The sequence below is a fragment of the Aspergillus bombycis genome (assembly GCF_001792695.1).
Source record: "Aspergillus bombycis strain NRRL26010 chromosome Unknown contig00143, whole genome shotgun sequence".
NCBI lineage: Eukaryota > Fungi > Ascomycota > Eurotiomycetes > Eurotiales > Aspergillaceae > Aspergillus > Aspergillus bombycis.
The window spans coordinates 1-23801 of NW_019170145.1; the positions used below are offsets into that span (position 1 = coordinate 1).

At 49.7% G+C, this 23801-nt stretch overlaps 8 protein-coding genes across 8 annotated transcripts; 7 read left to right on the plus strand and 1 right to left on the minus strand.

Moving 5' to 3' along the window:
• Positions 1-252: 252 nt before the first annotated feature.
• Positions 253-1627, plus strand: ABOM_010917 (lactate 2-monooxygenase; the record flags this gene model as incomplete). The annotated part of the gene is made up of 4 exons (XM_022538045.1): positions 253-461; positions 514-535; positions 591-1233; positions 1290-1627. 4 exons carry the CDS (start codon positions 253-255, stop codon positions 1625-1627), a joined length of 1212 nt encoding a protein of 403 aa, XP_022384177.1.
• Positions 1628-4603: 2976 nt separating this feature from the next.
• ABOM_010918 (lipase) lies at positions 4604-5809 on the plus strand (the record flags this gene model as incomplete). The annotated part of the gene is made up of 2 exons (XM_022538046.1): positions 4604-4922; positions 5358-5809. The coding sequence occupies 2 exons, from the start codon at positions 4604-4606 to the stop codon at positions 5807-5809; spliced, it is 771 nt and encodes a 256-aa protein (XP_022384175.1).
• An 801-nt stretch (positions 5810-6610) lies between these two features.
• ABOM_010919 (uncharacterized protein) lies at positions 6611-6983 on the minus strand (the record flags this gene model as incomplete). The annotated part of the gene is made up of 2 exons (XM_022538047.1): positions 6611-6796; positions 6873-6983. The coding sequence occupies 2 exons, from the start codon at positions 6981-6983 to the stop codon at positions 6611-6613; spliced, it is 297 nt and encodes a 98-aa protein (XP_022384176.1).
• Positions 6984-8166: 1183 nt separating this feature from the next.
• Positions 8167-9463, plus strand: ABOM_010920 (proline oxidase Put1; the record flags this gene model as incomplete). The annotated part of the gene is made up of 2 exons (XM_022538048.1): positions 8167-8585; positions 8641-9463. The coding sequence occupies 2 exons, from the start codon at positions 8167-8169 to the stop codon at positions 9461-9463; spliced, it is 1242 nt and encodes a 413-aa protein (XP_022384166.1).
• Positions 9464-9958: 495 nt separating this feature from the next.
• Positions 9959-12564, plus strand: ABOM_010921 (Zn(II)2Cys6 transcription factor; the record flags this gene model as incomplete). The annotated part of the gene is made up of 10 exons (XM_022538049.1): positions 9959-9990; positions 10073-10192; positions 10255-10319; positions 10376-10468; positions 10516-11060; positions 11112-11236; positions 11289-11437; positions 11493-11668; positions 11721-11904; positions 11957-12564. The coding sequence occupies 10 exons, from the start codon at positions 9959-9961 to the stop codon at positions 12562-12564; spliced, it is 2097 nt and encodes a 698-aa protein (XP_022384165.1).
• A 662-nt stretch (positions 12565-13226) lies between these two features.
• ABOM_010922 (uncharacterized protein) lies at positions 13227-14433 on the plus strand (the record flags this gene model as incomplete). The annotated part of the gene is made up of 7 exons (XM_022538050.1): positions 13227-13332; positions 13382-13393; positions 13455-13552; positions 13600-13635; positions 13687-13801; positions 13870-14317; positions 14403-14433. The coding sequence occupies 7 exons, from the start codon at positions 13227-13229 to the stop codon at positions 14431-14433; spliced, it is 846 nt and encodes a 281-aa protein (XP_022384168.1).
• Positions 14434-15177: 744 nt separating this feature from the next.
• Positions 15178-19055, plus strand: ABOM_010923 (glycoside hydrolase family 35 protein; the record flags this gene model as incomplete). Its single annotated transcript, XM_022538051.1, has 16 exons — positions 15178-15302; positions 15361-15415; positions 15472-15494; positions 15544-15588; positions 15646-16117; positions 16174-16308; positions 16365-16384; positions 16439-16459; positions 16510-16712; positions 16762-16854; positions 16910-16947; positions 17001-17151; positions 17216-17629; positions 17687-17972; positions 18078-18185; positions 18239-19055. 16 exons carry the CDS (start codon positions 15178-15180, stop codon positions 19053-19055), a joined length of 3006 nt encoding a protein of 1001 aa, XP_022384167.1.
• A 489-nt stretch (positions 19056-19544) lies between these two features.
• ABOM_010924 (DNA repair ATPase SMC5) lies at positions 19545-23402 on the plus strand (the record flags this gene model as incomplete). Its single annotated transcript, XM_022538052.1, has 6 exons — positions 19545-20015; positions 20106-21017; positions 21068-21958; positions 22015-22087; positions 22140-22267; positions 22320-23402. 6 exons carry the CDS (start codon positions 19545-19547, stop codon positions 23400-23402), a joined length of 3558 nt encoding a protein of 1185 aa, XP_022384170.1.
• Positions 23403-23801: the final 399 nt, after the last annotated feature.

Below are 23801 nucleotides of genomic sequence, written 5' to 3' on the forward strand. Positions count from 1 at the left end.
AATTCTTATTTCCAACAGCCCCTGCCAGAAGTATGAGATACAACAGCTACTAAATAGAATCTGATGCCTGGTAACGTCATTGCCGAGTATACCCCAGTTTCCGAGGTAAACAGAGCTCACGTGGTTAACCCCCCTCTTGATCCTGTTAACGACTACTATTTCCGAATATTATAATAATATCGGGATGATCACGATCCAATTACTTGGCAATTTACAAGCATAATTCCGACTAGCATTCGACAACCATCCAAAATGCCCGAAAGGTATGGAGATTACCAGTCGGTCATCTATGGCCGTGGGGCTATAGAAAGCGTTCAGCCGAATGTCACTACAGACCCTCGTCTTCTCGAGGAACAGGCGCGCAAGGCACTGGGTGCCCGATCCTTCAATTATGTCGCTGGAGGAGCCGGTGAAAAGGCTACCATGGACAGTAATCGGCTGGCGTTTCGCCAATGGAAACTGTAAGTTTGCGATCGGACGTACATTTCGCGGTAGCTGACATAATGTGTATAGTATTCCGAGAATGCTGAGACCGGTTTGTTGAGGGTCAGAATCTCTTTTTCCGTTCGGGGACTGATCGTCTTGTATAGGTAGATAACCAGGACCTTTCAGTAGAGCTCTTTGGCCACAAGTATCCGAACCCAGTCTTGATGGCACCCGTCGGTGTCCAGAGTTTGTTCCATGAGGATAAAGAGACAGGTCTAGCCGAATCATGTGCAGAAGTCGGAGTCCCATATACTCTGAGCACAGCCAGCACTAGCTCTATTGAAGAGGTGGCTGAGGCTAATGGAGACGGAAAACGATGGTTTCAACTTTACTGGCCGCAAGATGATGACGTCACGCTCTCACTACTGAAGCGCGCCAAAGACAATGGCTTTTCTGTTCTCGTAGTCACTTTGGATACTTGGTCCCTTGCCTGGCGACCGGCCGATTTGGACAATGCGTTTGTCCCGTTTATCAAGGGCGTTGGCAATCAAATCGGCTTCTCTGACCCGGTGTTTCGTGCAAAGTTCGAGAAGGAATCCGGCTCTAAACTAGAAGAAGATATTGTCGGAGCATCTCGGGCGTGGACCTCTGACGTGTTCCCTGGCCGGTCTCATACGTGGGAGCATATCTCTTTTCTACGGAAGAATTGGGATGGGCCAATCGTTCTGAAAGGGATTCAGCATGTAGAGGATGCAAAGCTTGCTCTCAAAGCTGGATGTGACGGTATTGTTGTTTCTAACCATGGAGGTACATCGATCGCACCCTGATAAATGTTGCCCTTCTTGATTATTGACGCTCTACAGGTCGACAAGTGGATGGCGCCATTGGTTCTTTGGATATGCTTCCTGAGATAGTGGAAGCCGTTGGTGACAAGATGACGGTCCTATTCGATTCCGGGATCAGGACTGGTGCAGATGTCGTGAAGGCTCTATGTTTAGGAGCCAAGGCAGTATTTGTAGGTAGACCTGTAATATATGGGCTTGCAATCAATGGAAGAGAGGGAGCCAAATCTGTGATGAGAGGACTGCTGGCAGATCTGTGGCAGACTATGAGTTTGTCCGGTATTTGCACCGTCGCCGAATGTTCTCGAGATAGAGTCAGGAAAGTCCAGCACCCAGGAGATGTGAAGGCTATGATGTGACATGACAACATAATTATTACCAGGCTGTATAGTCACATAGGGACCTGTCATAAGATCAATGTTCTTCCTCGGCCGCGAGATCGGCGAGGGGATTTTAAATAGCAGACAAATCGGAAAACAGAAAATGATCGCAAATGAAGTTCTCATTCAAGTAGTCTTGTGTATTTCGCCAATGTTAATCATGAGATGTGATTCCATGGTTCTGATAACCGAGAACCCGTTCCACAGGAGAAGAGCTGAATACTTTGTTGGGGGGAAGCTGAAAATCACATGTCAAATATTCGTCAACGTATTTCCCCCTGATTAATGCGCGGAAGGCGGAGGATGACTTGTACCTTGCCGCTTGGTGCTGATCTACAGGACTACACCTCATTGCCCTTCCACCAGGAACCCGGTCACTGACGCAACATCTGACAGTCTGATTTGGCAAGCACTACTTACATTATCTACCGTCTTATCTCCGTTGCCACGAAAGTAGTTCTTCCCTGTTTGTGGATGCGTTCGCTCATGGATTCTAAACTCCCCTTTAATGCAATAAGAAAGAAAGGTTCAAGTGGTCAGTTTAATGAATCGCGATGCCTAATCTATTCGGCCTTGTGCCAATGTTGAGGCGAGATGAATCCCAACATGATCTGGAAGCGGCCCAGGGTGACGGCGCAAGTCATATACCCGCAACGTCAGGCGCGACTCTACTCCCACGTCCAATGGCTTCAATTGTTTCCTTTGTTACTCAGTCCACTTCGCTCTCCCTCAAAGTTGGGACTTTCTTCGGAGGAGTGGCTATCAATGGAGCAAGAGCTACCACGCTGACGGGGTTGGAGCTCAGTAGAGCAGTCATCGAAGGCGTCCTGACAAGAGCCGGACGGGATGTGGCTACGAGGAGCAGCGGAGAACATGGCAAAGTAGAAGCAGAATCTATACTGGAGCGAAGCGTAAGTTCAGGTCTAGTCCCTACTCTAAACTGGCTTACATTAGCTAATTAATATTTAGCTTGCCGCTCTGCACAAGTCGGTCACGTCAGCATCGTTCTTCGTTGCTGCAACGTTCCATTTCTCTTCTACCACTCTTTCATCTGCTTCAAATATGTCTCAGGCGCTTTTGTCTACTCTTGATGCAATACTTGGTTCAACCGAGTCTTCAAGGGCGATAGCTGCTATCATAACACTTATCCGAAGAGAATTTCGGAACCCAAGCGTTGAGTCTATGACTGATGATAACATTGGTGTCGGTGACCTCTTAGTAGGCACAGTTGGCTTCGCCATGCTTCAGCGTTGGGGAAGGAAAAATACAGAACGACAAATAAATACGAATGGTGGGGACGAGGCCATCTGGGATGTTGTCATCTTGGACAATGGCGTCAGAGCAGATGTTGTTGGGATGCACCAGATAGAACTTACGAGAAGGCCTCGTAGCGACTTTCACGATGAGACGAGGCGTTCATCTTTCATATCGCCCGGCAATGACGAGGAAGCCTTCGATGCTGTGCAGCGTCCGGCGAGTAGGAGTGATATGACCGAGAAACATCCCCTTTCGCTTCCCCCAGGAGACCATCAAATGTCCGACGATGAAATCCGATTGTATATTATGAAGCAGCTTCCTCAAGGCTGTCGTGCCTCGATAAAGACTGATCTAGTCACTGCACGTACTATAACAGTTGACATCTATGATGACGACAGCGCAGAGATTGCTGCTCCACCCGGTACGATGGTGATTGAGGAAAGGTTCCGTAACGATCAGTGCTTTGGCAGTAGTGCGGGATCGAGTCCTCCCCAACTTCCCAAGCACACCGTTGTTTTTCGAACGGCTTTCAATAAATCTCAAAGCGCAGACGTGAGGCTATCACGTGGAGACGATATCTCGGGTATATACGAGATCAATTCTGACCATGGCAACCAGAGTTCTTCCTTGAGTCAAGGCATTACTGACTCACCCCATGACGCCGAGTCAACCGTCGCAAATCACCGTCATGCTATGCCCCAAGACAAATCAATGCAAACTACCCAAACTGAAATTCAAGGCGGCAGCCATCGAAACCCTCATTTGCAGGGAGCCAATGGACTTGATAAATCTTCATACGAGCCAACACTGCCCGCTGATTTAAACAGCTCCAAACGATACCGTGTAGAATCTACTCGAACTGCCTCAAACGAAGCCGACACTACTTCGAAAGGCTCGTTTGGGAAAGGCTCCCTGACGAGGATTGCACAGAAAGTGAAACCGACGAATGTTGAGAGAAGTGACCAGAGTAAGAGACTGTCAGTAAAGGAAAAGTCTAGCACACCACCTGTTCATTCCGTCCAACGCAGCAAGGGGTCGAAAGGTCCTGTCCCTGAAAGAAAATCATCAGCTCCCAGACAATCTCCCAAACCTACCGCAGAAGGAAAACAGGAAAAGCCGCCACTCCCTTCCAAGGCTCGAGTTTCTTCTGTAGCGAACCGAGGCTCACCAAGATCGCCTTTACAAAGCGCTCGCCTGTCTGTCCCTTCAACAGGACGAGGTGGTAGCGCACGGGAAATGGCCCCCGAAAGGAATCCGATGCCTGAGTTTTACGCAATACACGAGAAGAATGAAGAGTCTTTCATGAAGCAAACGGATGCTTATTCTACAAACGTGCGCCCCAAATCTTCTGCAGGTGTGAGAACACATGTGCGTAGCAGCAGTTCTATGTCAGTCACAAGATCTGAGGCGGACATGTCTGTGTCTGTCAATGATGGGCGTCCGAGCTCCTCAAATTTACACAAAAGCTCCCATACGTTTACTCCCAGCATATACTCTTTAGCGACAGCTGGTTCGGAGACGTCACTCATACTTGCACATCGATCCCGCAAGAGTGCTTACGATGACATGGAAACCATACAAGCATTAAGTCGCGATGGACTTGTACCAGGAATATTTCCTGAAAAGCATTTTGTGCAAAATATCAGGCGTTTCCTCCGGTTTTCCTCAGCATCTTATGGATCAAATGCTCTCAAAGTCATGGGTGTTCCACCAACGACCAAGGCTCTTGCATATCAAGAATCTGACAGTCGAGAGCACAGCGACTTCTCAGATCACACCGGCCTGCCAGCTTCGACAATACTTCTCTCATCCTTTGTCGATCCCGCGGGTGGGTCAAACGCTGCTGGGGAGACGGAGACCGGCTTTCCTCTGGTCCATTACCTGTTCCTAGATCATGAATCGAAGGCCGTTGTCCTGACGCTTAGGGGAACATGGGGCTTCGAAGATATCCTCACAGATATGACCTGTGATTATGATGACCTGGAATGGCAAGGAAAGAGCTGGAAAGTTCATAAGGGTATGCATGCTTCTGCGCAGCGACTGTTGATGGGGGGAGGTGGGAAAGTTATGATAACAATTAGAGCTGCCTTGGAGGAATTTCCAGATTACGGCGTGGTGTTATGCGGTCACTCACTAGGCGGAGGTGTTGCTGCACTATTAGCTACGATGATATCGGAACCTACGAATGATGGCTTCGGGACATCATTCGTGACTACTTCATATCAAGCCACTGCGCAACGTTTACTACTAACTGGAAGCAGCGAGACTAACCAAACGGCTTGCTTTCTTCCCTCGGGGCGACCTATACACGTTTATGCATATGGTCCACCTGCATCCATGTCCCCTTTTCTTCGACGTGCGACACGTGGGTTAATCACGACGATTGTTAACGGTCATGATGTGGTACCAAGCCTCTCTTTAGGGATTTTGCATGATATGCATACGGTGTCAGTGGCTTTCAAGAGTGATGTTTCAGGAACCAAGTCGCACGTACAAGGCCGTGTTTGGAATAGCTTGCGGCAGAGTATCGTTAATAAGTTCTACGTCAACGAGCCGCCTATAGTCCAGCATGCTGGTGACGGTATTGGCGAAGACGCTTGGGCATGGAAGACTCTCAAAATGCTTAGAGAGGAAATGCTCGCGCCTAAGCTGATGCCCCCGGGAGAGGTATTCGTGGTTGAGACCATGCGCGTCCTACAGCGGGACGCTTTCACGTCTGGTATGGGTGATGATGGCCACCCGCGGCTGGGTCGTCCTGCAACGAGAGTCCAGCTCAAGTTTATTCGAGACGTCGAATCAGTCTTTGGAGAAATGAGATTCGGATCAGGGATGTTCAGTGACCACAATCCTGCACGTTATGAAGCAAGCCTCGCGGCGCTCTCGCGTGGAATTTTAGATGACTGATGTATCATGATTTGGTTGTTATCTGATCGTGGAAGGGAACGACATGCAGGCCCTAACCTCTTGGGCCAGCGACCCTCTTTTTATCTTTATATATACTTTTGTTTTCATTTGTCAAGTCACCGGTGTTACACCGAAGAAGTTATCCAGTCCAGTACTGGAAGACGCACATATCTATACAGGCGATCTAAGTTAAATATATACCCCTATGGCACAATTGTTCATTAGAAATAAAATATGAGATTTCAATCACAACGTCTTCAGATGTAATTGGCTGGTGCTCGCCGTACCGTACCCCGGCTGAGCAACTGAGCCAGGAATAAACTATTTCGAGGATGCACAGCATCCGCGTGGCTAGAGGACGACCATACACTTATTTAAATTGAGTGATTCGTTTCCTCATACCTGCGTGCTCTTGAGTTGCAGCGACCTTGCAACGCTTCTTTGGCCCAACCTAGACGTGAAGGCGTGAAGGCCGCGAAGCGATATGAAAAGCAATGGATGATCGAGCACGGCAAGAGCTGTAGTGATCTCATCGTCAAACCAAACCTCAAAGTAGTTCAGTAACAGTTTGCCCATCGAAGTCACGGAGGGCAGACTACCCTGGTAGCAACCAGCAAACCCAGCGCAGGGCTTGATATACCGAAGGGGTAGCCCACATCATATTATTATAGATAATCCAGCATGGCCTATTGACTGTGCAAAACAGAATAAGTATCGAGTTGCGCAAAGGGCTGGAGAGCAAAATCGTCTTCTCAAAGGAACACCAACCTCCAACTTAATTCCGTACCTATGGCCGCATATTTAACCGTTATGGGGAGGCTCTCTCTTTGACCCGTCCAGACCCTTCTGTTTCCTTTCCTCAATTCGAGCATCTAGATCGTGCATCTGCCGTTCAACAAGTTCTTTCTTCGCCGCTAGATTTTCCCGCATGCCGCGAAGAGACGCGATTCGCTCGTCTATTGTAGCTTCCCGTTTTTGCTGAACCGTCTATACATGCGGAGAAAAAAAAGGATTAGCTAATTGAAACAGGCGGGGAAATATCTATGGAATTCTTTGGCCATACCTGGGTAACCTCTTTTTCGGTCTTGATACCGGCGCCGTAGAGTGTTCCGGCGATGGTGATTGAGACTACTGCGGTGGTTAAAATGAGACGGCGTGCTTTCTGGGAGGCCATTATGAAGAAGACAGGTTCGATTGACTCTATAGCTCACGGATCAAAAGGATAACTAGGAATTGGAGCGTTCGTGCGGAGATGATAAATCTCCGCAATCGATTGAGGGTCTAAATCCGATCAAGGCGGCAACCGCATAGGTATTCATTGACCCGGCAGAACTTTTGAACGTTTTCTGAGATGGTTCATCGGATGTTGTATCTTTTGTAGGGACATTTTTCACGCTTGTTAGGGTGGAGAATTTTAATTTTAGTATCCAGAGTCAGTGCTAAAGGATAGTTTGATATTTTCAGCAAGTTTAAAGCTGAATAAACCAGCATTAGCTGAGATAGAGGAGGTATATTTTACTACCGGAGGCCCATTTCCTGGCTAAGAGGTTCAATGTGTCTGTACTAGCGCGGACTCTTGCAGTACCGCTTTCTGTTTTAGGAATAGAAGCTACCTTTCTTTTGTAGTCTCGTGTAACTATCCGATGCTGCCGCTTTCCGATCACAAAGCAAATGCCATTACCATCTAACCGTATTCGGTAACTAGCTATATCTACCTAACTACTAGTAGTACTACAGGTCTGACAATGACAAGGGGATTTGCAATTCGCCACGAATCAAAAGTCGGTCAGAACACTGATTAAGATTGACAGTGACCATTACAAATGAAAGTGGAAAGGCCAGTGGCCTGTGACATAATTATCGCGAGCAAACATTCGCTCTTGTAACCTTGTACTCCGTACTTGTCTCCTTCCCTCCGAATTCTGTTGAGAGCTGAGGCGACAGGAATTGATAGGGCTAGTTCCAAGCTGAATGATAAGACTCCTTATCTAATGACACTTCATTCATAGATCTTGATAGCAAACATTGAAACACGCCCTTCCAAAGACTACGCCTTTTCGGAGACAACTCCCGACACCTTCGGATATGATCCGAGCCACTCGGGCGATGCGGGGTCTTCTGGATCTAGGGTTTATATTATCCTCACGCTTGTAACTTATTGTCTATGCTGGTATTGAATAATTCGACTATCACCCGCTCTCATGGCTTCCAGACCGCCCATTGGCTCTTTCCGAGGGGCTCAGTTGGCAGTGAATACAACCCGTGGAAGACCGAACCCGCGCTGGCTGTGTCGAGATAGATCCACCGTATCTGGGCCCAAAGATCAACTGCCGCCACACTCTCTTTTGCCAACTAAGATGCTGTGGCGATCCCTTCTAGTGGCTACTGTTTCGTCTCATCCATGGCTGTTAACTCCAGCATTGAGGACGCTCTCCGTCCTCGCTCACCCTCGATTATCTTTCTTAGATGTGAATAAGAATGCCATACTACGCGGGATCCTAAAAACAACATTCTACAACCACTTCTGTGCTGGAGAGAACGCTGCCGAAGTCACTGGCACCATTGGCCGGATCAAGCACATGGGCTTTAAAGGTGTCATTCTCACATACGCTCGAGAAATTGCGGTCGACGCTTCATCCCAAAAGGCCGATAACCCTACCACGATCAATGAAAAGGCCAGAGCACAAACGACAAAGAGCGCTGAAATTGAAGCCTGGAGGCAAGGGGTTCTGGAGACGGTCGAAATGGTGGGAACTGATGACTTCTTGGCCCTAAAGTGAGTTGATTACATGTCAAGCTATTTACTTAAAAGGCTAACACAATACGTCTAGACTCACTGGGGCTGGCCCTCAAGTGATGCACGCGCTCTCTTCCAACCAGTCCTTACCGGAGCAGATGCTGCTTGCTTTGCAGGATGTCTGCACTCGTGCCATCGAGCGTAATGCGCGCATCTTTGTCGATGCAGAGCAGCAGTCTGTCCAATCCGGCATTGACGCTGTTGCTCTAAACCTAATGCGTCGCTATAATCGAAACGGCACTGCTGTGGTATACAATACTTTCCAAGCGTATCTCAAGTCAACTCCCGAGAATCTTCTTTCCCATCTGGACATCGCAGAAAAGGAAGGGTTCACTTTGGGTGTGAAACTAGTCCGAGGCGCATATATCAACTCCGAGCCACGCCATTTGATTAATGATACAAAACCGGGTACAGACGACTCATACAATGCGATTGCAGCTGGAATTCTGCGTCGCCAGTACGGCCCTTTTGGGGTTGAGCGACAATTCCCTTCCATCGAGCTGTTTCTTGCTACACATAATAAGGACAGTGCTCTGGCAGCTGACTCCTTATACAAAGCACGACTTGCCGCCGGGCAACCGACTACGAAGGTACAGTATGGACAATTGCTGGGGATGGCGGACGAGGTCAGCTGCCGTCTGTTGCAGCTTCGTGATGACAGCAGCCGAGCGGCACAAAAAGCGTCTCCTGAAGTATACAAGTGTCTGAGTTGGGGAACTCTGGGGGATTGTCTGTCTTACCTTCTGCGCCGGGCCGTGGAGAATCGTGATGCGGTAGGGCGGACGAAGCAAGAATATTTTGCTCTCAAGACGGAGGTCAAGCGTCGGATAAAGAATATGTTTAGTCTTCGATGGTAGACTACTCTAGAATTCCACTTTTGCCTTGCGATTTCTTCATGCCGGCCTCTCAATCAATGTACAGTAGTGAATGGCAGGGCGCGTAGTAGCCCGATATCTCGGTGAAAAGAGCCGAAAGAGCAAACCAACATTAGGGTCAACGTACTGCTAAAGCTCCAATATTAGTCTATATATTCAAACTGTTATGGGCTGAGGGAAATGTACCTTGAATCTTGGGTTGAAGTTTACAGCCATGAATGATATGTAGTTAGTTAGTTAGGGTTAACTGTTTTAGTCACATACATGATACTAGATTGATTGATTTAATCTCCCGGGATCTCTTCCGACTTAAACCCCACCTTTCCACTCGAACAACCTCAACTGTCTTGATTGCCGACGATTCCTATGGTTTCTTTCGCTCATAGACGTATTACAGGATACTAGTATTGCGAAATACTTAGTATTTCCAGTCCAATTACGCTTATGACAGCATTCTGATCTGCCCCGAAAGACAAGATGGTGACCACAAATCCGCGCGCGGCCAATGCGTGAGTACCGATAAGCCTTCGGAGGTTCCGTCCGAAGGCCAATCCACGCAGTACAGTACGGTATCAGACTGACATTCTATAGATGTGAATCGTGCCGCCGACGTAAGGTGAAATGCTCAGGAGATCAGCCCTGCCGCAGCTGCGTTAGGCATAACTGGGAATGTGTACCTGGCCATGCCGGCCGTAGAAAGTATACTGAAGCGTATGTTCACCTTTCCCTTTCACAAGTAATGGGGGTTTCCATTGACAGCTCCATATATATAGACATGTCAAAAATCTCCTAGATAAGATTCAATTATATGAAGAGCAACTTAGTACCCTTTCGCAAGGTATGTGGGATACAAATACTATTATTCCACGGACAAATCGTGACTTGTGAGGATAGCAGCTCCCCCTGCCACATCAGGTACCGGCATTCGCAATGAATACACAGCCGAAGCCGTGCCCTATCAAGAAAGCGACGCGGGGATTAGTCCAGGTCAGTCGGTGGCTCGTTCTTCATAGAATTTTGACTGACCGGATCAGCAACCGACTTGACTTCAGGACCGGCATTTGAATCCCAAGTCAAGTCACTGCTTGATAGGAACCACCCAACTAACAGCGCAATCTTACTAAACTCCGGTAACAGAGGCTCCAATGAAGCTGTAACGCAATGGACGTCGGCGAGACCACTGGTCAGCGGTGATGCCGTGCCGACTATCCCATCTTTAGAGGAGTCACAGCATCTACTCGATCGCTTTCTCTTCTACCTTGGTGTTAGCCAGCATTTTTTCGACCCTCGTACTTTTTCTGACAGCATGGTGCTGCTCTTCCAAGATGAACAAACACAAGAACGCCAGACGCATTCGATCTGGTTCACCGAGTATCTGCTCGTCATGGCGATGGCCAAGCTGATGGATGTAGAAGACCCTTCCTCCCAGCCCCCAGGTGCGAGTCTCTTTGCAGAAGCGATGAGACGGTTGCCTCCGTTACATCAACTGGGCGAGGAAGGGGCTATTGCTGTTGAGATCCTAACACTCATCGCCACCTACCTCCAGTGGTGTGACCGGCAGCATGATGCGTATCTTTATGTAGGAAGAATTGGCGAATTGAAGCCGGGCACCATGACTAACTAGATACAGATCGGCCTCGCTTTACGACTAGCTATAGCCTTGGGCTGTGATAAACCAGCGCGTGAACAACGCTGTCTGCCTTCAGAGACAGCTCATCGCGTGAGGCTTTGGTGGACAGTGTACATGCTGGATCGGTAGGTCTTTAGCCTATATATGCAAGACTCAAGTGTTAACCTAATGGCGTAGTCGTCTTTCTTCCGGCCTAGGATTGGCCGCTGGCTCAGATGAGCGACAGCTGCGCGCTGAGCTGCCTCGACAAGCCATCGGGTTTCAATCTCCCATTGCTTTGGCAATCAATGTCCGCATCGCGCGTGCCACAGACGAGATCATGTCGTGTATGTGTTATTCCTGAAGGACAAGCGATACATTCCGCGTCTAATGAAAGATTAGCTCTATATGGAAATACATCCATTACTCAAATGGAGCTTGTCCACAAAATCCAGAAGATCCTTCAGGATCTTTATGAAACAGGCCGTTCCTTCCCGCCTGCTCTTGTTCTCGACTTTAATCGTCCACTGCAGACAGTAACCCGGACAGGCGCATCACTCTATCTGATGTTGTTCCAGGTCAGTCGGCCCCAGATAGATACTGTATATCCCTTCCTAACCAGCTCGACAGGCCATTATACTTTGTACTCGCCCTGTTCTTCTGCAACGTGTTCGTCGGGAGGTTCAGAGACAAAATAGCCAGCAGGTACTGCAGCCTCTCCCAGCAGTGCTAGGTCGCCTGTGCGAGACGTGTAATGAGGCTGCAACGAAAAGTCTAGCCATTCTTCACGCACTCAAGCGCCAGCAGACCATACGTATGTAATATCCTATTTCTGTCCCAGGCTGTTCCGCTGACCATCGCTGTAGCCCGATATGGCTTTTTCGATTTGGACGCTACGTTCTCCGGCGCCTTTGTCCTAGTCATGATGGGCCTTATAGACAAGACTCGGGATCAGCCTCCCCATGCCTTAGACCAAGCATTCGATGTCCTTCGGTTCCTGTCTCAAGCTGGTAACCTAGCCGCCGAGCGCCGCTTACAAGACATTACCCATTCTTGTTTGCACGTATGGCCAAACCATATTCTAGGAGCAGATAGACAGCAAGGTGAACAGGCAGACAGAGGATCGCCGAGTGCAATCAATTTATCTTCGCTCGACTCGAGAGTAGATGCAGCGGGCCCTCACACATCGGCTTCAGCCATTCCTCCGCAGCCACCACCTCAATACACAGCAGTGGCTACCGAAGGCTGGGAACAGGACCGGGATGAAAGCCGGCTTCTGGAGCCGTGGATGCACCCGGATACCGCTAATGCGACGTTTGACATGCAAGTGGACTGGGATTTGGATCTGGACCTCGCGGTGGAGGCCGAGGGGATTTACTCCAGTTTCTTTGATCCATCACTGCCGCTTACTGGTGTAGATCACTCGGATTGGCTGGAGATTGAAAAGATCTTTAACGGACAGAATGATCCGTAGGCTTTGGTGGTTTGGTCTGTCGTGGCATCTGTTTAGGTGGCGTTTGTCTGTTCGTGTGATGCGGGGTTGGTTTGTGTGTTGATTGAGGAAGACTGGATCTTGGCATTGAAATAGAATATGAATCAGTGCTTCTAGCGTTGCATTGAAGAATAATTGACGCACTTCTTTCGAATCAAGTGTCAAGGGGACCTTAACGGGAAGCTGGCCCTTGAGCTTGTCGTTGGCATCTTGGAGCTTTGCGCGTTCCACTGAGCTTTTGGCGGATGAAGGCTGGGTTTCCCAATGAGCTGTGAGAGATAACGGAGGAGGTTGATAGTACATTTGGCTCCTCGTGAATTGGAGGCTCGAAAGATGCCAGGCCTCCTAGATGACGGCATCCTCCGTCATTGAACAGCCAAGATAGATGTAAGGGGCGTTTCCCCAGGGTGAGTGGCATGGCGTAAGTTAGAGCAGCTTCAACTCGACCGCTACTCAGTTACCTTAGTCTCGCAGTGCGTCTCTGGCTCGGTATTTGAAGACCGACAATGTACATTTCTTTCGGACTGCAACACCGAAGGATCCACACTTCGGTTTAGAATCCGACTTGCGGGTTATGGACAGCAGGACTGTGAGCACGTATATGTATGCTCTTTTGGTCAAATTACAGCCATCATTGACACATCATGGCTTCAGAACTGAAAGCGAGCGAGCCCAATGTGGCTGGTTGGAGGGAGACTGTTACGGATCTCACTGCGGGAGCGGCTGGTGGTGCCGCTCAGGTCTTGATCGGTGAGGACCATTTACAATATGAATGATAGACAGAGCTAACGGGACCTAGGCCAGCCATTTGGTATGTGACTTATAGCGTGGACATACATCTGGTTAAATGATAGTCTAATGGAGTCGATCAGATCTTGTCAAAGTCCGGCTCCAAACCCAGAACGGAGGCAATGCTTTATCGACCGCTCGCAACATCTGGGCCAAAGAAGGGCCTTTGGCATTTTACAAAGTATGGGATTTCTGTAAGCTAGTTGGAATAAGCTACTGACTTGGTAGGGCACTCTTATGCCGCTGTTAGGTGTCGGGGCTTGCGTAGGTCATCTATCCACCCAATGAACCCACTTCTAGCTAAAACTTCCCCAGGTTAGCATTCAATTCGGTGCCTTCCATGGGCTCCGACAAGTCATTGAGTCCTACAATAAAGACAGCCGCCCAGGACTTGATGCAACCCTATCCTTACCGCAATACTACCTCGCCGGTGCAGGAGCCGGAGTAGCCACCAGTATCATCTCGGGCCCAGTAGAACATATCCGTATCCGTCTGCAGACCCAACCACATGGCGCAGCAGAATATACAATGGACCGTGGGACTGCGCTCTCAAGCTCATCCGTACTGCCGGCATCCCCGGTATCTATCGCGGACAGGCGGTGACTCTCCTCAGAGAAATCCACGGCTACGGAGTGTGGTTTGCGGCGTACGAGGGCCTTGTGGGAATCGCCATGGACCGTCAACAGAAGAAACGAGAAGAACTCCCAAGCTGGCAGATTGCAGTATGTGGAGGTCTTGCGGGGGAGGCTCTCTGGCTCCTGAGTCACCCATTGGACGTAATCAAGAGCAAGATGCAAAGCGATGGATTTGGGGCTGAGAAAAAATACCGCAACATGAGATTCGCTTTTCGGCATACTTGGGTCACAGGTGGCTTGAGAGGTCTGTTTTACGGCCTCGGACCGGCTCTTCTTCGGGCCATGCCTGTGAGCGCGGGCACGTTCGCTACGTAAGTACCTTTTTTATTATTATTATTTTCCAGGGTGGATAATGCCGAAGTGCCTCCGAGAATGGGCTAACAGGGAATATGATAGGGTAGAGGTGGTGCGGAAGTTTCTGGGTTAGGTAGAAATGATAGTATCTGCAATAATATAACCGCTATAACCAGTCCACCCAGTTTCTCGTATTGGTCGGTTAAGTCTGTATATGGCTCGGTTGTTATCCCGAACTAAACTTGTATTAGCCGCGTCTCGTCGGCTGTGGGGTTTCAAGACCCTTAAAAGGCCAATACGAGAGTTCGGGTAGTTCGACATCGGCGCCATCGGCTTCGTTATACGGACGGAAAATTTATATGAAAGTCCCGCCGAGCCGGTGGGGATTTATTAAGGCGGCCGGATTGTGGAGGTGAGTGGAAATTACAACGCGCGGGACCCCCGGATAAACACAACCCCAGGGCTTAGCACTCTCTAGATCTTCTCCACGCTCAACGACTGTCTTTCGAGCGTCTATAACCTGTTCAGAATACCTCCGTTGCGATGGCCCTTGTAGAAACAATGCCTGTATACTATCGTAGTTTGGAAGAATTTTGTATCTGGTGGCTCAGTCTGCATCGTACCCTAATATCGCCAAGGACACAGGTCTAATGTACGCTGTAGTGGTACGATCTAGAGACCACAAACTCACCATGATGCAATGTTCTTTACTCCGGAGTACTCCATCCAGGAATTGCTCCTAGTGTGGGGTAAAGCGACGATGGATTTTGACCGGCTACTTGGCGTCCTCCATGCTACTATTTATTAGGGCCAGGGTCCCCGCCCACGCCATGAGATCAAGTTTCGACCACAGGGATTTGCCTGGCAGACTCACAAGATGCTCATCTCCAAGACCGTGCTCAGCGGGCTTGCCTTGGGAGCGTCCTTCGTTGGCGTTTCTGGTCAGCAGAACTCCACCCGTTGGCCGTTGCATGACAACGGTTTGACAGACCTTGTAGAATGGTGGGTTCAGTCAATTGGAGGATTCAATGCTGTTAGCTCTGACACCATGGCAATACAGGGATCACTATAGTTTTTTGATCAATGGTCAAAGGCATTTCGTTTTCTCTGGAGAAGTTTGTCTGCCCAATCCCCTATATTCTGGAGGGTTCAATGCATTAACATCGGATAGTTCCATTACTGGCGTATTCCTGTGTAAGGCAAGAGTCCCACAACGGCAGCGCTCGAGCTAATATATTACCAGGCCTGAATTATGGAGAGATCTGCTCGAGAAGATCAAGGCCGCCGGGTAGGTAGTCCCGGATTCTTGAAGCCCTTCTCGACACGCTAATGGCGAACTCCATAGTTTCACTGCCTTTTCGATCTACAATCACTGGGGATATCATAGCCCCAAGGCTGGCGTTCTCGACTTCGAGAACGGAGCTCACAACTTCACCGCGATCATGACTCTAGCCAAAGAGATAGGTCTCTACATGATCATCCGGCCGGGCCCATACGTCAATGCGGAAGCCAATGCTGGTGGTCTCCCTCTGTGGGCAACCACAGGTGCCTATGGAAAGCTCCGGGATAACGACCCTCGGTACTTGGAGGCTTTGACCCCGTACTGGGCTAACATTTCTAAAATCATTGCCCCTCATCTCATCACCAACGGCGGCAATGTCATTCTGTATCAGATCGAAAATGAGTACGCTGAGCAGTGGCTTGACGAGGAGACTCAGGAGCCCAACGTCTCTGGCCAGGAATACATGCAGTATTTGGAGGACGTTGCTCGGGAAAATGGCATCGATGCCCCTCTGATCCATAATCTTCCAAACATGGTAGGGCAATACGCTAGCTTGCTAGAGGTACAGGAACTTTGGCTGACACCTACCAGAACGGTCACTCATGGTCCAAGGACCTCTCCAACGCTACCGGGAATGTCGATGTCATTGGCGTGGATAGCTATCCCACTTGCTGGACCTGCAATGTCAGTGAGTGTGCCTCAACCAACGGAGAGTATATCCCATATGTAAGTATCACCTAACGCTCTGTCTGCCTCTGGGGAGTTGTGCTAATCTATCCCAGAAAACTTTGATCTACTACGAGTAAGTTACAATACACGAATTGTATAAGTGAACACTGACTTACCCTCAAATCAGCTACTTCAAGAAACTCTCACCGTGAGTTTGCCCTATCTAAGACTACCTGCACGCTCTAATTCCTGTCACAGCACCCAGCCAAGCTTCATGCCCGAGTTCCAAGGCGGCTCCTACAACCCATGGGGCGGACCTCAAGGAGGCTGCCCGGATGACCTTGGCCCGGATTTCGCGAACCTCTTCTACCGAAACCTGATCTATCAGAGAGTCAGTGCTATCTCACTGTACATGTTGTACGGCGGTACAAACTGGGGTTGGCACGCCTCAACCGATGTCGGTAAGTTATCCCCAAGCACAATATATGCCATCGATGCTGATGAGCGCAGCGACGAGCTACGACTACTCTTCTCCAATTTCAGAGAACCGGAAACTTATTGAGAAATACTACGAGACGAAAGTACTTACTCAATTCACGAAAAGTACGCCTCCTTTGTCCGATATGTGGAAGTTCGCCAGGCTAACCTCCGGACACAGTGGCCCAGGATCTGACTAAAGTCGATCGTCTAGGCAACGTAAGTAGAGGATAGCAAGATTGTGTACAAAGAAACGCTAACCGAGTCAATAGAGCACGAGATACTCGAGCAACCCAGCTGTTTCAGTTTCTGAGCTACGGAACCCTGACACTGGCGCGGCTTTCTACGTAACTCAGCACGAGTACACCCCATCCGGAACGGTCGAGAAGTTCACAGTCAAGGTTAACACATCTGAGGGCGCTCGTATGTTACCTCCTGCGTCTGAAATTCCTGTATCACTATGATACCCTGCTAACTACTTGGAAAGTCACTATCCCTCAATACGGCTCCCAGGTCACTCTCAACGGCCACCAATCCAAGATCCTCGTCACGGACTTCAGGTTCGGCTCGAAGACGCTCCTTTACTCCACGGCGGAAGTTCTTACCTATGCTCTCATTGACGGCAAAGAGGTGCTGGCTCTCTGGGTCCCTACTGGTGAATCGGGAGAATTCAGCGTGAAGGGAGTGAACTCGGCCAAGTTTACCGACAAGGGACGTACTGCAAACATCGAGATCCACCCTGGGGCAAACAATGTGACAGTCTCTTTCATGCAGAGAGCAGGTATGAGCGTGGTTGAGCTTGGCGATGGAACCCGCATTGTTCTTCTCGACCGGTCTGCTGCTCATGTATTCTGGTCTCCTCCGCTCAGCAATGACCCTGCCGAGGCCGGCAACAACACTGGTAAGTCCACATCGATGGCGGTATGTATACCTTGGTGGGCTCGCTGACACTCCTCAGTCCTCGTCCATGGTCCCTACTTGGTTCGCTCGGCTAGACTGGAAGGCTGTGACTTGGAGCTCACTGGAGATATCCAGAATTCCACAAAGGTCAGCATCTTTGCGCCCAAGTCAGTATGCTCCGTCAATTGGAATGGCAAGAAGACATCCGTCAAGCCAGCAAAGAGTGGTGTTATCACCACAACCTTGGGAGGCGGAGCGAAGTTCGAACTCCCCAAGATCTCCGGCTGGAAACATGCGGACAGTCTCCCTGAAATCGCCAAGGACTATTCCGCCACAAGCAAAGCGTGGGTTGGTATGTTACATCCTTCTTCTTCTTCTTCTTCTTCTTCTTCTTCTTCTTCTTCTCCTCCTCCTCAGCCAACAGTACCCGCCAGTTAACAAAAGACCAGTGCTACAAAGACGAATTCGTCCAACCCTACTCCCCCAGCACCGAACAACCCCGTCCTCTACGTGGATGAGAACGATATCCACGTCGGCAACCACATCTACCGCGCCACGTTCGCCAGCACCGACGAGCCACCAACCGACGTCTACCTGAACATCACCGGAGGCGCGCATTCGGCTACTCAGTCTGGCTGAACTCCGAATTCATCGGCTCCTGGCTCGGGGCCGCGACAGCCGAGCAGAACGACCAGACATTCTCGTTCTCCAACGCAACCCTCAGCACCACCGACGGGGAAGACAACACGCTAGTGGTCGTGATGGACAACTCCGCCCACGACCTGCGCGAAGGAGCCATCAACCCACGGGGTATCACAAACGCCACGCTGGTCGGACCCGGAAGCTACACCTTCAGCGAATGGAAACTGGCCGGCAACGCAGGCTTCGAAGACCACCTGGATCCGGTGCGCGCGCCGCTCAACGAGGGCAGTCTGTACGCCGAGCGGGTCGGCATCCATCTCCCGGGCTATGAGTTCGACGAGGCCGAAGAGCTGCCTTCTGACAGCACCAGCCTCACCGTCCCGGGCGCTGGTATTCGCGTCTTCCGCACCGTTGTTCCCCTCTCCGTGCCCTCGGGTCTGGACGTCTCGATCTCGTTCCGTCTGACGGCGCCCTCGAATGTGACCTTCACCTCTGCGGAGGGATATACCAACCAGCTGCGCGCGCTGCTCTTCGTCAACGGATACCAGTATGGTCGTTTCAACCCGTATATCGGTCATCAGATCGACTTCCCTGTTCCTCCCGGTGTCCTGGATTACACCGGGGATAACACGATTGCGGTGACGGTGTGGAGTCAGAGTGCGGATGGTGCCGAGATGAAGATCGATTGGAATGTGGACTATGTCCATGAGACTAGCTTCGATATGAACTTTGACGGAGCGTACCTGAGACCCGGATGGATCGAGGAGAGACGCGAATATGCTTGAGAAGGCGAAATATAACAGAAACTAATCTCTGCTTTCCTCATCCGCTTATCACAAATGATATCTTGGGACTTTGAGGTCGGGCAGGCATCACCTTTCAAATTAAACAGATTTATGAGATAAAATGCTAGTATGAGAAAACAGTTAGGGATGAATATGTACGATTTTACAGATAAAGCGACGAGTAAACAGCACATTAAATAATACCCAAATCAAGGCAAACAAAGCATATTAGTGCATATCACAGTAACCTCCAAAATGTATCCATTCGCAGCAGCTCAACAAGTTAGGGCAAAGACCCGCGTCCCAAAAAGGAAAGCCAAAAAAGGACGGTAAACTGCCACCGGCGACCGCCTAACGGAACCATGGTTAGATTGATAGATGAGCGGCGCGCGTCGCGTCCGGGTTGATCATCGCATTTCGGCCCAAAACTACAATATTCTGGTACCAAATGCGCCGGGGATAACGTGAAGCCGGGTGTGGCATTCAAGGATGCCTTCATTAGCGACGGTGCCTCGCCGTCGACAGCGGAGCGAAGAAGAGGAGAGCGACGACTCGACAAGCTCAGCAGGCAACCCCACGCCCGCGTCGAACAGCAGCAAACGGATGCGTCTGGAAGCCAACCTGAGCGACGACGACGACGACGAGGACGAGCTAGACACAGAAGATACTGGTAGTGGGACAAGCGATGAGGATGGCGACAATGTCAACGGCGCTGCGAAGCAATCCAAGATCGCGAAAACCCGCAGCCTGCAACTGACACAAAACGGAGACCACAATGGAGCCGTGCAGGATGGATATAAGCCCGGCGCTATTGTACGCATCAAGGTCACTGATTTTGTGACATATACGTCTGCGGAGTTCTTTCCCGGCCCGAAACTGAATATGGTGATTGGGCCGAACGGAACGGGGAAGAGTACGCTTGTTTGTGCGATATGTCTGGGTCTGGGATGGGGGCCTGCGGTATGATAGAATATTTTCTCTTGATCCAGGGGATTGTTGATGTCTGGTAATGTGGCAAGAGCTGTGCTAATATAAGGTCTTGTGTTTTAGCACTTAGGACGTGCCAAGGAGCCCGGCGAATTCGTGAAGCATGGTTGCAGAGAGGCTACCATCGAGATTGAGCTCGCAGGAGGACCCCGTTTTCGTCGAAACCCGGTCGTGACTCGGACGATCAAACGCGATGGCAACAAAAGCTCGTTTACTATCAATGGGAAGGCCGCATCGCGCACCCAGGTGCTGAAGCTTGCGCAGTCGTTCGCCATTCAAATCGACAATCTATGTCAGTTTCTACCGCAAGATAAAGTCAGCGAGTTCGCTGCTCTTACGCCCATAGAACTCCTCAACTCCACGCAGAGGGCTGCGGCCGGTGCGGAAATGATTGAATGGCACGATAACCTGAAGGAGCTGAGGGCCCAACAAAAGAAACTACAGGCGGGTAATAAAGGCGACAGGGATCTATTGGCTAATCTCGAAGAGCGACAAGAAATGCAAAGGGCCGACGTTGAAAGAATGCGACAAAGAACGGAGATCAAAAGGAAGATCGAGATGTTGGAGCTGGCCCGGCCAATGGCGAAGTACAAGGAAATGCACCTCGAGTTTAAGGAGTTGAAACGGCGGAAAGAGGACCTTGCCCTTGAGCTCGAAAACCTCAAGGCTGAGCTGGAACCTGCGTTGAGAGCAGTCAATGCGAAACAACGGTATTATCTGCAAATCGACGAAGTTGTCAGTTACAAAAAGGCGCGTGTTGAGGAAGCAGAGCGTACGGCTTCAGAATTAGGGAAGAAAATCGAGCAATATGAAGAGAGAATGAAAGATCTAGATCGCGAAATAGAGTCGGAAAAAAGGAGCAATACCCATTCGAAACAGGAAGGGACGAAAATTCAGCAGACCATTAACAAACTCAATCGCCAACTGGCTGAAGAGGCCATTGAGTTCGATGCGGATTGGTATAATGAAAAAATTGTAAGTAGCTTGGAGACCGTTGCAGACGTCCATGCTCATCTATACAACAGAGAGAGAAGCGGCGACAGATGCGGGAAATGGAGGATAAAGCAAACGAAATCAAAGATAGACGAAGGCCACTTTTCGAAGCCCAAAAGGAGAAAACCGACAAGGTCAAGGAGTCGGAACAACATCTGCAGAGACTGGACTCTCAGTCGGGACAACAAGAAGAAAAGCTGAAACAGATATCATACGAATCCTACAAGGCTTATCAGTGGATCCAGCAGAATCAAGACAAATTCGAAAAGGAAGTGTTTGGCCCTCCAGTTGTCACCTGCTCTGTGAAGGACCCTAAATACGCTGATGCTCTCGAATCGCTATTGCAAAAGACTGATCTCATGGCATTCACTGTCCAGTGTCGCAACGATTTCAGGACGCTTCAAAGGGAACTGAATATCGGGCAAAAGCTGCACGACATCAGTATCAGGACCAGTTCTGTTCCCTTGGAGAGATTCCGTCCTCCCATGTCTGAGGACGAGGTTCGGAATCTTGGGTTCGATGGTTGGGCGAAAGATTTCCTCAATGGACCAGACCCGGTTATCGCCACACTATGTAGCGAGAATCGACTGAACCAAACACCTATCGGTCATCGAGATATCACGGACGAAAAGTTTCGCAGAATGGAACAGGGATTGATATCCTCCTGGGTTTCTGGGAAGAAAAGCTACACCGTCTCGCGACGAAAAGAATATGGTCCCAGTGCGACTTCCACCCGTGTGAGACAAGTGAGGCCAGCAAAGGTGTGGACATCCCAACCCATGGATGCATCAGCGAAACAGGATCTGGTTCAAAATGTTCAAGCTCTCAAGGAGGAAGTGCGCGAGTTACAAGAAAAGATAGACATTGAGAGGGCCAATCTAGTCCAACTCGGCCATGATCATGATGAATGTGAACAGGAACGGGTATGATCTGCATTTGTTTGCGATTTGATGATAGATATGCTGACTTTACTATCCAGCTTGACCTTGAAAGGGAGAAGTCCGAAAAACAGACGGCTCTTACAAACTACCGAGCTATCCCCGAAAGAATCCGTACGTTTCATCGTCCCTCTACTTGTTTAGCGATTCTGACATTTCATATTAGGCCAGCAGGAACTCCGAATGAGGGACATCCAGAAGATTTTCCAAGAAGTAAAAGCCAGGGTTCTTGATATTCGCAGTCAACAGGACCAGCTATCCATTGAGAAAGCCGAAGCGACACTTGAGTACGCTGTATGTATTATCTTATTCATTACTGTTATGCCTCGGTGCTAACCCTAGACAGAACGCGGTTGAACATCTTCGAGTCCTGCACGAGGACCTCATCAAGTTAAAGATCTGGCATATTGAGGCCTTCTCCGACGTAGAGATATTGAAGGATCGCAATACAGAACACAGAGACAGATTGGAAGCTAAAAATAACGAGCTGAAAGAGGCAGTGCAGGAAGTGAAGACCATGTCGGCAGCCGTCAAAGACATGATGAAGCAGGCAAACAAGGTTGTAGCGCTGTCGGCGCGTCAGCCCGACTTGGCTGCGCTGCTCGCCACATTGGTCGATCATACTGTTGACCAACTTGAAGCAGACATTGATTCGGAGAAGGCTCGCCTGGAGCTCACGCATGGAGGGAGCAGCAACATTATTAAAGAATTCGAAGAACGTGAGAAACAGATACAAAAGCTGCGCGGCAAGCTCTCCGAATTTGAGACTCAACTCGCGGAGTTTGACCACGCCATCAACGAAATCCGCGGGAAGTGGGAACCCAAGCTCGATCAGATAATAAAGAGCATAAGTGACGCTTTCTCCGATTCATTTGCCCGCATTGGCTGTGCCGGCCAGGTCACATTAGACAAAGCCGAGGATGAAGCAGGCGCCGACGGCGAGCCTGGAGGCAGCGACTTTGATCAGTGGTCCATCCAAATCCACGTCAAATTCAGAGAACACGAGAATCTCTCCCTCCTCGACTCTCACCGCCAATCAGGCGGAGAAAGAGCCGTGAGTACGATCTTCTACCTAATGGCTCTGCAGTCGCTCTCCGCATCTCCGTTCCGCGTCGTCGACGAGATCAACCAGGGCATGGACCCGCGCAATGAACGAATGGTACACGGACGCCTGGTGGATATCGCCTGTGCCCCCTCCGAAAGCGGAGGTGGCGGCCAGTACTTCCTCATCACGCCCAAGCTGCTCAGCGGGCTAGTCTATAAGCCAGGCATGAGGGTCCTCTGTATTTATAGCGGCGAGCATATGCCGAAAGACTACGAGCAGCTTGATTTCGGGCAAGCCATTCAAAGAATGAGGGCTATCCGGGACCGAAGGGCCGTCGAGGATACTACTCAGAGAAATAACGGCCATGTTGACGTCTTCGCTTGATTTACCTTTTCGGCTTGGAGTAACGGTGTTTTGTGATACCTCTTTTCGTTTATGATTCCGAACGCGATACTACATTTGTCATGTGTGCGTACTTGGTTGAAGCTTATACCAATGCCTGATACTATTTGTCTTAACTTCACATCCTGTACATATTGAGTTATACTCAAACCAAACATCAGCCACCATGATCTACAGATATAAATACCCAGGACATTCCGATCAGCGTTCTAAAAGCCCACCCGCCCCACGCACAAGACCGTATATATCGCACTTTAACCTCTTCAACGCAAAACCTTAACCATCCCAAACCAATCATCCACTTCTCCGCTGCCCCGTCGAGTTGTCACATCGCCTGCTAAGTAAAAGAGGGTAGTCTTAGGCGAAAATCGGGGCCCGAGA